We start from the raw sequence: 15647 nt of genomic DNA, 5'->3' as shown, positions 1-15647 counted from the left end.
CTGTGGGCCACCTCCAGCCTCAGAGGCACGATGCCTCTCAGTACCAATTGCAGTTGCATACCTCTTTCCTGTGGGCTCCCCAGAGGCATCTGGTGGGTCACTGTGTGAAACAGAATGCTGTACTACCGGTAGATGGGCCTTGTGCCTGATTCAGCAGGGCTGTTCTTATAACAATTGACAGTTTAGAGCTGTCAACCTGCTTGCAAGTTTCATAGCATAGTGAGGATACTACAGCTGATCTTAGCCAAAAGGCCAAGATATAATATTTTTTAAAACATTATTATAACATCCCATAGATTTTTCTTCAACAACAACATTTTAGCTTTAAATTTATAGCTACTGTCTCCACAGGCACAGACTGCTTTTAATGCTACTGTTATTAGCCTACTTTCCAGTAGACTTATGAGATCATCTGGCATTCTGTGTGTGTGCCCCTCCATCAACTTTGCAACGCCTGGACCAATATGAACCAAATCAGGTACATTTGTAGGGACACATAAGGACACCTCAACGGCATATTTGTGATGATGTCATCCACCCCAATTCAAGATGGCAGATGTGTAAACCTTTTGAGGCGCAAGTGGGCTAACCGCTTAACCGATTTGAACCAAATTTGCTACAGGGGCACATCAACAGCATAATTGGTGATGTCATCCACCTGATCCAATATGGCCGATGCATGAACATATGAGGCACAAGAGATCTAACTTGTGGACCTTGATTTCAACCAAGTTTAGTCCAGTTGTAGTGAAAGTAGGCAGATTAGTTCTTACTAGAACAACTTGAATTTTATCTTATGCTGTCAAAGACTGAAATAAATTGATTGATTAAGGAGATGCTGCCTTTTTTATACAGTACTGCCAACTAGGAATGTTCACAAATGGATTTTTTTAATTCTATTTGTGCCCAAAACAAATCACTTTTGTGTCCAAATCTACCCCCCCTCAAATCACCCCAGATTTGATTTGTATTTGCTTCGATTTGGACTAATTCGGACTACTTAACAAGGTCCTAGGGGCACCAAATTTGGGTGGTGGGTAGGCCCCCATGGGTTCCACCTACCACCTATGTTTCAAGGCTGTGGGACGCTTGTTTGATCTTTAATGAATTTATTTTAGTTTTTACTGATTTTAAACATTTCCACCAGAGGAAACAATGACAAAAAATATCTAAGTTGCCATATCCTAACCCTATACACTGATCCCCAGCTTTAATTTTTTAAAAAAGCTAAGCTCTAGCCCTTGTCGAAGTGGAGTTATGGAGCAAAATGTGCAGTCATTATTTTTAAAGTGTTTGGATTCTTTGGTGTATAATAACTTTTCCTCATAATGAATCCCTATCAGGGTGGATAAAAATCAATGATTTTTTAAAAAAATAAAAAAATATCAGATTTTAAAAATAAAATGCTTTTTGAGGGGAAAAATCTATCTAAAGATAGTTTTCTATTTAAGATACATTATAGTCCAAAGGTTATTCATCATGAAATAAGGATTAGTTTTTAATTATGTAGCATGAAGCTGTATATATGCAATGCTTAATTTTTTTGGTAAATGAATTCCATTAATCCATTCACAATGTCATGCTCTTCCAGAGGTTTCTGTAAGATTATTTTGGGCAATTTTTCTATCTAGAAGAGGACCAAAAATGAAACCTTCATCTGGTTGTAAATATTAAGATTATACCAGCAAGAATGAGTCTTTATGTAAAAAAACCCCCCATGATTTAAATCTAGTCTTACTGACTAGTGATTTAAATCAAATCCACCCTGATCCCTATGAGGATTCATTGCACACCTTCATTTCTTCTATTCATTTTGACGGTCACTGTACAGTGCCAACTGTCAACTGCCATGTGCCAATTACACCCTACCCCCCCACCCACCCGCAAGGCAGTGGGGTACTCATTTCAATTTTTAGGAATACTGAAATGTTTAGATTCTTTGGTGTCTAATAACTTTTCTTCATAATGAATCCCAATGAGGATTCGTTATACACCTTCATTTCTTCTGTTCATTTTGACTATCATTGGACAGTGCCAACTGTCAACTTTCATGTGTCAACTACACCGCCCCCCACACATACTGGGGTAGTCAGTGTGGGAGTGCGGTGTAGTTGGCACATGGCAGTTGACAGTTGGCACTGTTGAAAAGACAGTCAAAACGAATAGAAGAAATGAAGGTGTGTAATGAATCCTCATAGGGATTCATTGAGGGAAAGTCACTAAACACTAAGGAATCCAAGCACTTGAAAAATAGTGACCACACATTTTGCTCCTTAACTCCACTTCTACAAGGGCTAGAGCTTAGATTTTTTTAAATGAAAGCTGGGAATCTGGGGGAATTAATAGGAGGGATCCAAATCTCGAATCGATTCGAATCAAATCAGGCGTGATTCGATTTGGACCCAAATCTAGCCAAATCACCTAGGGGTGATTGGTTTTGTCTCCAAATCACCCAAATCAGCTAGATTCGGGTACAAATCAATTTGTACCCAAATCAATTTCCACATCCCTACTGCCAACTATCTTCCCTGTTCCCAAGGAATGGCACGCTTTCTCTCAAACACATGTTCTCAGATTTGTATATATTCTAGATTCTCCCAAATGGTGTAAAATGTGATATCCAGGAAAAGGTTTTTGTTTTTTTTAGGAGCATGTTCCTATTCCTCACAGCTACCGACAAATGATAAGAAATCCATAGGCAATGGTCCTACCTCGGTTGTGGGCCTCTTGGGGGTAACTGGCTGGCTACCACTAGAAACAGGATGATTATTTAGATAGAATCTTTTATGCTTTTATGGAGAGAACAAGATTAACTAAGTAGAATTCTCAATGGTACATCTGGCAAACCACTACCTAGTCGCAAGACCCAACCCCAATTACTTTATGCTTTCAACCCCTCCCCTTTCTGGTCTTTGCAAAACAAAAACAAAGACATCTAAACTAAGAAAATTTTCACATTTAAGAAGGAAAATTCTTAAATTCTTAAGTAAATTCTTAAACACTCTTAGGCCACAAAATTTGGTATGTTTTAAAAAATTTTTAAAGTACAGAATGTAACTACTTTAACTATATTAACCCCTGCTAACTTGGCAAAGAGGCATCTTTTAATGTGGTGATTCTCTTTATTTAGCAGGGGGAGCGTAACTGGCCCTATCCACCCCCAGCGCAGTACCTCCAGTGACTGTTGCTGGTGTCTATCTTATGTTTCTTCTTAGATTGTGAGCCCTTTGGGGTCAGGGTTCCACCATATTTGTTTATTTCTCTGTGTAAACCACCCTGAGTCATTTTTGGAAGGGCAGTCTAGAAATTGAATAAATAATAATAATAATAAATAATAACTATGGCGTAGTAGTTATGGTTAGGGATGTGGATGTATTGCAATTCATAGCACAATTTGGAATGCATCCCTGGCCCCTTTAAAACAGATGCATAAAGAGCAGGTGCATACCTGCAGCTCTGACACTTCCTCAATAGCCACTTTCTGAATCGGCAGACCATGGAAATGGTCGCTACGCATGCGCAAGGGCAGCTGGGTGAGAGTGCCACCAGCATACACAGATAGCTGTGAGGAGTGCCACCAATTCAGGAAGTAGTGGCAAGTGGCGGAGCAGTTTTGCACCTGCTCTCCTCCATTTTAAAGGGGCCAGAGATGTGTTCCGAATCATGCTACAAATCATGATTCATGTACATCTCTAATTGATAGCGACTGTTGTTGGAGATGGGGCTCTATGGGGCAAATATATGTCACCACCTGCTATAGAAATATTTAGCAATAGCAAGTTTCTGGAGCAAAATTTTAAATTGCATAAGTTTTGTTTTAAATATTGAATTCAAACCTTCTCCTTTATATCTAATATTGAGCCTTCCAAGTCAGATGACTGACCTTCATTCTGAATATAAAGCTTGGATTTCTAGCGATCTCTTAATAGCTCAACAACTGGTCTTGAAGGAAGGGAGCGGGGGAGTGTTTGGCTTTCATTGGCCTACAGTAGGTGGCTGTATTCTTGCGTCTCTTGGCCTCATCAGAGATGTAGTTGGCCTCCAATGCTTTTGTCCCATTCAGAGAAGATTATTCAAAGATTATTTCCAGCACTGAGAATTGACATAGGATTTTGCAACTCTAATGAAAAAGATTTCCAGAAATGTGAAAGAATGGACAGAGTGGAAAGTATCTGGGAAGCCTTTCTGGATTTGTTCACATAACGGAGAAGATGTTATTAATTATTCTTGTCTGTCACTTCTTGTAAAGATAATTGAGGCTGGTGTGTTACTTATTTCAGTGTGTGTGTGTAAGACCAACCTTTCCCCTACTTTTTGTTCCACCCCAGCCTTTTTCGCCTCAGAACCATGAAAACAGAAATGTGACCTGGGGTTCATTCAGAGTTTGAAACAGAGAACATGTTAAGTGAAACCAAGATTAAATACATGCATTGTTTGTATAGGAAAGTTATTGCAATGAAATTTTAATTTTAAAAACCTATGGCCTAGTTTCTGGGTGGTATCACTTACAGACTGAAGAGAAAAGCTCCTGTGGCTGAACATGCCATTAAAAAAAAATCTAACAGAAAGACTAGCATATCAGGGAGAAAGATTTAAACCTAAACATACCAATTTCCTATTTCAGGGATTTATTTTTTTAAGTGGAGAAGCATTTAGCACTGCTCTCACCTGTGATGTGTGGCAGAAAGCGACTGACCTTCAGTTTTTCCAGAGTTTAGCTGAAGGTAGTGAACATAGTTGGACCACCAGGAGCAGGCAGAGGAAATAAGAGTAAATTAAAACTAATCCAAAATTTAATATATCAGGATAAGAAGCATATTAAATTTTACATATTAAAATTTTAACAAGACTAACATATTAAACTTTACAAGGCTCATGAAGCCACAGTTGCTTGCTACACAGAACTCTTTAACATGGTAAAGAGAGTGGGGAGAAACTGGAGGGAAAACCCATTAAACTCAAATAATTATGAACATAATGACGTCAGAGAAGCTTTTATCAGATATTAAGCATCTATGTTTTCAAATGTTGGTAGCTTGCTCTAGGAAAATCAATGCAATATGAAAAGCTGGCCTTTCTTCCTACAAATACATATATTCATATGCCACTACAAGGGCAAGTGCAAGTTTTATTTTGATGACTGTAAAATGCTGGCAGCTGAGGCCCTTGTTGAGGAGTGTGGTGGAAGTGGGAAGAGAGAGGTTGGCATCTCCAGACATACTTGAAGTTCCTTCCATAAATCTTCAACTTCCATTTTTTAAAAAGTCTCTAAACCATGCATGCAGAACCTGAAAGATACAGAAAAAACTCTAGAACATAGCTGGTGGAGTGTGTGGGGCTTGATTGGCTTTATCAAAATGCCAAAGCTTTCCTCTGGGAAACCTTGTGCCCCCACACCCAAAAATCTATTTTAGGATCTTTGGGCTCTCAAGCTCTTATTTTCTTCATTTAGTGTATGACTAGGCAGGCAGTCAATTAAGGCTGCATTGACAGCCTCCACCCCTCTTTTAAGACTTCATTTCTATAAGCTTTAACTCTATCCCCTACTACTTGATATTGACAGGCTTGAACAAAAGTGTGCAACATAGACAAATGTAAAGTCTTGCACTTGGAGAAGAAAAATCAAATGCACAAGTTAAGAAGGGAGAGATCTGGCTTGGCAGGAGCACATGTGAACAGAATCTGTGTGCCTTAGTGGACCACAGTTCTAACATGAGCCAGCAGCATGATGCAGCAGCTAAAAAAACCCCAGTGCAATCTTGGACTGCATTAACAAAGACACACACTGTACAGATTACAAGAAATTCTACTCTCTTCTGTTCTAATCAGACTTTCCAAGTTTTTATAGCTCTCAGTAGTGTTCACTCTAACAGGGATTTCCAGATGTTGATGACTACAACTCCCATAACCCGCAAGCAAAATCCACTGCAGCTGGGGATTCTGGGAGTTGTAGTTAACAACTCTGGGAATCCCTGTTAGAGGGAACACTGGTTCTCAGTTTTTAGCTTTTCATTAATAATTTGAAACTCTTTTTAAAAATGTGATTTTAAATGTTGTTTTAGCCTGGTCTTTTAACTTTATTATTATTTTTATTTTACATTGTATATATTTTATTAATGTTGTGAGACAATAGCATACTGGAGGCGTGAGATATAAATATTTTAAATAAATAAATACTGTGTCAGGTTCGGTGCACTGCATTTTAAAGGAGAACACAGATGAATGGATGCAAAGGAAGGCAACAAAGGGGGTCTGGAAACCAGGTCATATGAGGTTCAAGAGCTGGGTATATTTAGCCTAGGCAACAGAAGATTAAGAGAAGATATTATAGCAGTCTTCAAATATATGAAGGCGGTATCACATGGAAGATGGAGTAGACTTGTTCTCTGTTACTCCCAAGGACAGAACTAGAACCAGTGAGCTTCTATTAGAAGCAAATTCAGTCTAGACATACAAAATTCCTCCTTAATTGTTCAACAGTGGTATGGTCTGCCTGGTGAAGATGAACGTTTCCTTCGCAGGAGGTTTCTAAACAGAGGCTGCATCTGTCAGGGATGCAGTAATTTCTTGCACTGAGCAGGGGGTTGGACTAGAAGACCTTTCCTATTCTATGATTCTATTATTTCAGCAGAAGAAGATGCATTTGTTCCAGTCCAATTAGGTTTCTTCTGCTGTGCCCAGAAAGGTATAGAGTCTGCAATAAGAATCTATAATAGCTGTAAATCTGTCACCACCACTTGCCTCAATAAAAGTTCTTTGTCACCTATAATGGCCAGGTGAGTACTTAAAAGACAAGGGAGGATGAAGACCGAATGTGGACTTCCCAGCCAGTTACAAGCATCAGGTGTGTACCATTTCAGTTAGAACAAAACTTATGGGCACTTAGCGTGAACCATACAAACGACTTTAGTCCATTTAAATGCAGATCCCTTGTTGCAGTTGTTCCCAAGTTGTGTGCACTGAGGCACTTAAGAAAACCATCACTAGGTGAAAAATCAAAGGATTCTGCAAGGTCAGATAAGGGTGTCTCACCGTGCACCAGGACTAACTGGATCATTCAATCACGCTAAATGCTAGAATGGATATGCTAGAATTACTTGGGAAGTGAGAACAGGTTCGAATTTGAAACCCATGCGACACTGAACATGGCCAGTTCAATTGTGAACAACTCCCAAACTGAACCGGCTCCTGAACTACAACTCCCAGCATACCCAGCCACAAAAAATTGTGTCTAGGGATGCTGGGAGTTGTAGTTCAGCAACATCTGGAGGGCCACAGTTTGGGGATGCCTGCTCTAGAGGTTCCTCCTCACTCCACTGGCCTCCATTTAGTAACAAATAGCTTGGTTTGGGCAGTTTTCGGCCCGTTCCGGGCCTCACCTCCATGGCAGTGGCCATTTTGGAGGCCGCTGTACATGCCCAATGGGCCTCTGCATGGCCAGGTAGGGTATTTATGTTCCACTTTTCAAAATAAGTAGTGCCACTGCACAGTCCCCCTCCCCCACACCAACAACTGTTGCTAATCTCTTATGTAATTGTGAAGAATAGTCCCATGCAAGATGAGAGTACATGGATGCAGAGCACTACATTTGTTGCTGTGACTAAATGGAGGTCAGTGGGGAGAGGGGGAACCTTGGAGACCACCTTCCACAGTCGCAGAGAACCCCTTGGAGTGGGAGGCTCAAAGTAATTTTTTATTACTTAAAAAAAATAATTTTTTTTAAAAAAATGCAAACCCCCGAACCCAAACCAAACCAGGGGTGCACCCCTGAACACAAAACCAAACATGCCCAGTCTGAGCCAGACTCAAATCGAACTGGACAACCTGGTTTTGTGCACACCCCTACTCAGAGGTAGCTCTCTGCAATAGTCACTTTGAATAGGTAATTTTACCACCTCTCAGGATGAGCACCAGTGGTCCCTCTAATTTTTTTCACCTATGTGCAGAATAAGTTTTGTTCTGGGCAGCAGTATCAAGGCAGTGTGCATGCACGTGCATTCAGAATGGGGCCTTGCTGATTCAACCTGAGCGGAATCGAAAATTAAGTGAGCGGACATCCAGAAACTTGTGAGCACGTGCGCACACCTTAGAGGGAACAGTGATGAGGACTGTGGATTGTATGTTCAAGAAAGCAAGATCAGAGCATTAGTGAAGTTTTTAAAAAGCAAGCATTAGTATTGCTTATGTTAAAAGTCAAATTTCATTCACAAATGTTAAGTGTGCCTCCAGTTTTAAGAAAATAGTGCATCTCAGCTAGCAGAAGCTTGGAAACACTGTCTTCAAGTGCTTGTAGATGCAGTTTATCTTCACTGTGTGAGAACCAGCCCAATTGATATTTATGAGGCACTTTTCAAAATAAGTAGTGCCATGCCCAGTTGTCACCCCCTGCCAACAATCATTGTGTCTCTTTTTAAAAAAAGATTTTTTTATAAGTTTATTAAAATAATAAACTAGTCTCTTATGTGCCTGTAATTGTGCAGAGTAGACCCATGCAAGATGAAAGTACATGGATGCAGAGCACTACATTTGTTGCTATGATCACATTACTTGCCTAGGTACATATCTGTAGTTTGCTCAAGACCACCTCCATACAACTGTAGCCATGAGAGCACTTCATGGGAACCACACAGAAAGAACTAACTGACAATTCTGCATGTGTTAAACAGCCTAAATTACTTGGGAATATGAATACGCCAAGTAATATTACAAGCATATGGATCTGGAACAAAATACTGGGTGTGTTCCCATCTCTATGTTTAAAAGAATTCTACCAACATACGTTCTCTTCCAAAATGTGTGATGAAAATCAGTGATTTTGTTTGGCAGGAACGAGGTGGAAAAAGAGTGAGAAAAGTTCCCACATTCAGGACATTTTGACCTGAAGTAGGATCATTATTGTTCACTTCACAACTTTTTAAAAAAATGCATCTCAGCCTTTTTCGTAAAACAGATGTACAGTTCATAAAAAGCAATGCATAAAAATGTGATCACACCCACCAAGGTAAGGCCAAGACAATATTAAACTCAGAAGGGATTAAAAGCTTGTTCAAACAAATGTTTTCATTTGTCTCTGAATGGTATTAAAAATGTAGGGTTCAGCAACAGGATGGTATGCAGCTACAGGTAGTGAATCAAGTGTCAACTTGTAACCTCCCTTAAAAATCCATCAGAAGAGAGCATATATAGAACATCTTCAAACCAAAAGTGTTCGCAAATAACAGAACACAGAGTTTAGCTACAAAGTTAGTTTGGTTACTCGTCAGTGCTGCAGCATTTAGTTGGTAGATTATTTAAAGGTCTCTTGATTAACTATGAAGATGTTCCTGAATAAACAGGAAACAGTTTTTAAAACATTAATTACTTAAATTAATTACAGATTTTAAAACATTAATTTATACAATAAATTAGAGGCAATCCTCTCTCATGCACAAGTATGCCTCTTCTTAAAAGGTACCTGATGCACCATCTAAAAACAAATCCCTTCAGAATTAGCATTTTATTCATATACAAATTTAATCAACTAAAGCTTATATGGTTTGGGTTGACTAAGGGTGGATAAAAATCAATGATTTAATAAATAAATAAATGGATTTTTTATTTAAATAGGATTTTTAAAAATAAAATGCTTTTTGAGGAAAAAATCTATCTAAAGATAGTTTTTTTAATTTAAGATACATTATAGTCCAAAGGTATTCATGATGAAATAAGGATTAGTTTATAATTATGCAGCATGAGGCTGTATATATGCAATGTTTAATTTTTTTGGTCAACAAATTCCATTAATTCATTCACAATATCATGCTCTTCCAGAGGTTTCTGTAATATTATTTTAGGCAATTTTTCTATCTAGAAGAGGGCCAAAAAGTTGTCGTCCAAATTAATTATTTTTTCCTCCTTATTTCAAGGTTATCCAATGGCTGACTTGCCCCCCCCCCCGCTTTTTAAGGGACTTTGAAATTGCTATCCTGACTTAAATTGTGTTCTGAGGAGCCCAGGGGGTGGTAGTGTATTTCTCAGTGAGAATAACTATTCCCCCTATAATGAGAACTGCATGTATTATTGGAAGAGTTCAACTCATAAGGTGAAGTCGAAGAGGCACGACCAATGCCTCATGTAAATGAAATATGAATCGTGGAACATGCTCCTAAATTCTATGCAGTGGTCAAGGGTTCACAAATCAATGTGGAAAGTTCACCACAGGGCTTGGGCAACTGGTGCAGGGTCTGGGCACTTGCCATAATTCGTGTTGTCCTCCCCACAAAGGACTGTCCTGCTCAGATTACCTCATACAGTACTTGGATCTCCATGCCAGCTTTGTGAGGTGTTTTCACATACACATTTTATATACACAATCCATGTTACTCAAGGAGTGGACTTGCATAGTAGCGAGAAGCAATCACCTCTTGATTGAGTGTCACTGGTCTTGTGCAATCAAGTATCATTTATGATAGGGAATATCCATGTAACAGCTGTTTTTGCAAAACAGAAAATAAGTAGAACAAAAAACCTTTGCATTACAGGGATGGGTGTGGCAGCTCGAACAGAACTGCAAGAAGTGAGGAAATTTGATGGCTCATTATTTATTTATTTATTTAATTTCTATACCGCCCTTCCAAAAATGGCTCAGAGCGGTTTACACAGAGAAATAATAAATAAATTATTTATTTGGGATCCCGTCCCCAAAGGGCTCACAATCTAAAAAGAAACATAAGATACACACCAGCAACAGTCACTGGAGGTACTGTGCTGGGGGTGGATATGGCCAGTTACTCTCCCCCTGGTAAATAAAGAGAATCACTACATTAAAAGGTGCCTCTTTGCCAAGTTAGCAGGGGTTGATGTTCATGTCATGGTAATATGAAACCTGATGTCCAGTCTGAAATATTGTACTGGTCTACAGAATCATAACTGGGGATTAGTGTTACAGCTGTGTTTAAGAATGATTTGGTAACACGTGCTTCTGAGCTTAAGTGAATGCTGCTACCTCAGCAAATGGGTACAATCAGAAAAAATAGTAAAAGAGGTTATAGCATTCACCATATGCTCAGAGTCACACTACCAAATGCTCAACAACTTATACTTGATAATGGAAACTACTTACACAACAACTATTAAATACATGCATGAGCAGCTCTTGCAGGCATATATCAAATTTCAGTTCCACTGCAATATGTTTCCTAACCAGAACATTAATGCCTCTGCATTCCACCTCTCCTGGACTTATGTCACCCACAGATTTGAAGTGGGGTTTTTTTTAAGCTAGAGGGGAAAAACAATTCCATAACAGAAAACTTTAAATCACTCTTTCACACCAATCCAACATTTCCCCCCAAGTTGATTACTAACAACCTCTTTTTAAAAAGAAGTTGAATTGAATTGGCCTGTGAGAGACTCCACAACTCTCCTTAAATAAATCACAGGGATCTTTGGAAAGCTTTTAAAAAATGGACAAGAGCCCCTCTTCTAGAAGGTTAGGTACAGTCTGTAATTCTTTACCTCCAAGGCCACAATCCTAAACATATTTACTCAGAAATAATTTTCAATCACTGGGACCTGATAAAGGTCCGGCTGCAAGAAGCAGGACAATCAAGCACCACGAAGCAGGAAGGCACCACTCCCAAGTAAGTACATGTAGGATTGGTCCAGTGCTGCAAGTTAAACCCAATCCATGCAGTTTACAGCTGAGTAAACACGATTAGGAGCAGACTAGAAGGCTGCAGTCCTATGCATAAAACAAACCCTTTCTAAGTCAGGGGAATTTACGTTCAGACGAATCGTGAAAAGGATCGCACTGTTAAAAAGCTGCTGGGCTCTAATTAACAGTCAGCCTTAAGTACTCAGAAGCAGTCCCATTTTGATTCAACGCGGCTTACATAGGAGTAAGCGTGCAAGTCTAGATGCAGCAGCGCCTCTAGCGATCACAACGTCCAGAAGACGAACGGCTTCTGCCAGACGCATGTCGCGTCGCCAGTCCCTTCCTGAAGGCGCCAGAGGCACCTCGCCAGGCCAGAGCGGGAAAGCCTCTCGGACCCACCTCATTGTCCAGTTTCTGCCACAGGCTTTGCCAGTACTGGGGTGGGATCCCCGACGTGCTCAGCGCCGGTCCGTGCAAGGCCACAAACGCCTTGAAATCATCCGAGCAATCACCCTCCATGCTGCGACAGCTGCGCTGCTCCTTGCTTCGCTCGGGCTTCTTTCTGGGCACAGCCCAAGCAACACCAAGGCATGATGGGTGTGTGGACTAGTCTTAAAGGGGAAGAGCTTTCCATTGCTTGTAGGAGGCAACCGTCCTCCTCATGCAAAACTCAAGGCTAGTTTCTAAAGATTTTTTTCTTAAAACGCACTTATTTCACTGCATTGAACATGGCAGATTTTGCATATAGTACACACTGAATTAATAAGTAAGGCTTACTCCCGAATAAACCGTTCCGCTGACCTATCCTATTCATGTTTACTTGATCCACTAATTTCATTCCAATTAAGATTAAGTATGCATAGGATCCAAGTTATGTCTATTCAGAAGTAAATCTCAATAAGTGGCAGTCCTATAAAAGCTTGCAGCAATCCTAATTTTTAACACATTTTGCAGTAAATTCCATTCAACTCAGTGGCACATACTTCCTGTCAATGTGTTGGGGTTTGTGATTCTTTAGCAAAGCACCAAGGAAGCTACCATTCCAGTTACTACAGCAGAGTTTAGTTGTTGCAGCTAATTGAAGTGGTAGCTTAATTTAAGTCAATTTAGTTTAGCTCACTGTAGAGTCTAAACTAAATAGGTTTATTGGTGAAGTATATTTGAGATAGGAAAGACCAGTGGCCAACAAACCAACCATGCCAGACAGTTGGCAACACGGTGTGGTCTTGACTCCACCCACCTGGCCGAGGCGGCCACACTGGCTCCGCACGCACCTCATCACCTGTCCTGCCTGCCTCCCAGGAGTCAGGAGAGCTAGATGGACCAATGGTCTGACTTGATATAAGGCAGCTGCCTATGTTTCTAATTAATAACATAAATATTTTATCATTGCTGACAAGCTAACCACTTCTTGATCTGCATTGAAACTCTTCTCCTCAATGTGAAGTTTGCAGCAGAGTGGCAAAATTGCCCCACAGAGTTTTCTCCACATCCATTTTCTTTATTTTACACGTGGAGAAACATCAGAAAGAGTCTTGATTGCCACGTTGAGGCCTTTCTTTTGCTGCTTAAAACAAATGTATTTTATGTCCAATGTTTCTTTTTTTAAAAGTACCATATTCTTAGAACGTGACCAGAAACTGCTTCAAAACATTTTCCACATAATCTTTTAAAGGAGACCACCCCCCATTCCCATTTCAACGAGCTAATGTTAAAAGCTTTTAAAGTAGATGACAAAACCTACAACTTCTTCAAAAACATATCAAAAAGAGAAAACCAGGAAGAGGAAGTTTGGATTGTTTTGCTTTTGGTTTTTGAGTTTGTGTGTTTGCAAAAAGACACCAGACCAGAGGAAAGGGCAGCCACTGCTCACACTGCCCTCCCATCCACCCTCTCCAGCCTGAATCCAGACAACATATTGCTTTTCTTCCCTCAGCATTCCTCCCAAACGTAGGAAGCTGCTATAATGAGTCAGACCAAAGGTCATCTTTGGTCATCTTTGACATCTTTGACATCTAGCTCAGTATTGTCTACACAGACTGGCAGTGGCTTTTCCAAGGTTGCAGGCAGGAATCTCTTTCAGCCCAATCTTGGAGAAGCCAGGGAGGGAACTTGGCACCTTCTGCTCTTCCCAGAGCAGCTCCATCCCCTAAGGGGAATATCTTATAGTGTTTACACACCAAGTCTCCCATTCATATGCAACCAGGGTGGACCCTGCTTAGCTAAGGGGATGCTTACTACCACAAGCCCAGCTCTCCTCTCCATCAGTATTATTCAGCATTTCATCTAACAGTTGACCACAAGACCAGCTCTCCTCTCTATAGAAAACATACATTTCCCCACATCCCATTTGACCAGCAAAATCTTCTCCCTGCCCAGAAAAGTCAAACCCTACTGTTCTAAAAATCCCGCTGCCGAGCGATTTAGAATATATACATACAGACATACATATTTATTTATTTTCCTGGTTTCTTAAAGCAGGAAAAATATGCATGAAGGTATTTTTTTAATATATAATTCCCTCTTCTTTGCACAAATCAATATAAAAATAGGCTACACAACAGCTTGCCTCATAATGGCGGCTTGGTTTTATTTGCACAAATTCCTTTTTCTTTGCCTTCAATCAACACAGTGAATCAGCCCTCCCCCCACCCCACTCCAAAAAGAGCTTAGAGGGTGGGGAGGGGATCAAAACACAACCATACGCCTCAAAAGTGACACCAGATAATAATAATAATTATTATAAGCATTGTATACATGCTTGTGTTTATCCTCACAACAACCCTGAGAGTTGTTGCTAGTCCTATCTAGCCAACCCTGGGCTAGGCTAGATAGGTAGGCTAGGCTGAGAGATACATGACTGGCCCAGAGTCACCCAGTGAGTTTCATGATCAAATGGAGCTTGAACTTGGGTCTCCCTAGTCTAACCTCTAACGACTATATTGCATGTGTCAGAGGTCCAGAGGAAAAATACAAGGTGCCCTCTCTTGCTTATTCTGTTTCCCCATCTGTCCCTAAGTGCAAAGCAGGAATCTTGCTCTCCTTGAACAGCCAGGTGGGGGGAGGGAGTAGCCGTAGTATCATTGCACACACTACTCTGGCACTACTTCACAGCTCAGTCACAACTGCAGATTATGCCACTTTTAGTATGTTATTCACCAGTTTGGAGACATTTGCTCAAGGGAGTATATACTCTCCAAGAATAACTAGCAAGTTTTGTGCGAAGCAGACATTTGGGTGTGTGGGGGGGAACTCTCTTGTCAGCCCCTCCGAGAGGCTAATAACAGGGGTGAGAGAAACATAGGCAAAACTAGGGAAGGGCAGCCAGGGCAGATGCCCTAGGCGCCACGGGGGGGGGGGCGCTAGTGCCATGCTGCCTCCCTCCCCAATTCTCAGATTTTTTTTAATTAAAAAAAAATTTTTTTTAACCTGTAGCCCCTTCAGGAGGCTTCCTAAGGGCTGTGGGGGTTCTGCAAGGGTTCCCCCTCCCCCCCACCAGCCTTTTAGATCACTGCCACAGCCTGTCTCAGGCTAATTTTCAGGCCTGTTTGGGCCTACAAATATCAGTGTAGTGGCCATTTTGGAGGTCACCGCACATGCTCAGAAGGCCTCTGCAAGGCCTGGCAAGGCATAGGACCTCACAGGGACCATTTGAGCATGTGCAGTGGCCATTTTTAATTTTTTTTTTTTAAGGCTGCTGAAAATAAAAATGGCCACCGCACATGCTCAAATGGTCTCTGCAAAACCCAAGTCTAGATTTTTCCCTCATCTAGGGAGTCAGAAGAATGCAAAATTGTTGGCAAGGGACCCGAGCATTTAAAAACCAGATACAAATGGCACAAAAGTAAGTAGACAAAACATCCTTTAAAAAGGCAATGATGGTTTAATACCTTGTAAGCTGACAAACTGGAGGATGTGGAGGAGAGGCAAGGAATAAAATAGGAACATTCACTTGCATGCTGTTTAATTCTCTATACAGAGCTCTGTCTTTATCTGCATATTGTCAACCAAT

General features: G+C 40.6%; 1 protein-coding gene and 1 long non-coding RNA gene across 2 annotated transcripts in view; one reads left to right on the top strand and one right to left on the bottom strand.

Moving 5' to 3' along the window:
• TTLL12 (tubulin tyrosine ligase like 12) overlaps nt 1–12213 on the bottom strand; it is a 63114-nt gene extending 50901 nt beyond the window's left edge. The window contains exon 1 of the mRNA XM_053256704.1: nt 12035–12213. Within this exon, the coding sequence (XP_053112679.1) occupies nt 12035–12154 (120 nt within the window). The 5' untranslated portion in view covers nt 12155–12213. The remainder of the gene's footprint in view (nt 1–12034) is intronic.
• Nucleotides 12214–15412: 3199 nt separating this feature from the next.
• LOC128326981 (uncharacterized) overlaps nt 15413–15647 on the top strand; it is a 43006-nt gene continuing 42771 nt past the window's right edge. Inside the window, exon 1 of the long non-coding RNA XR_008308380.1 lies at nt 15413–15479. This is a non-coding gene — a long non-coding RNA (uncharacterized LOC128326981). The remainder of the gene's footprint in view (nt 15480–15647) is intronic.

Source organism: Hemicordylus capensis, chromosome 5, assembly GCF_027244095.1.
Source record: "Hemicordylus capensis ecotype Gifberg chromosome 5, rHemCap1.1.pri, whole genome shotgun sequence".
In the NCBI taxonomy this organism is placed as follows: domain Eukaryota; kingdom Metazoa; phylum Chordata; class Lepidosauria; order Squamata; family Cordylidae; genus Hemicordylus; species Hemicordylus capensis.
Note: the sequence above shows the minus strand (reverse complement) of the source record. Positions and strands in the feature narration are given on the sequence as shown.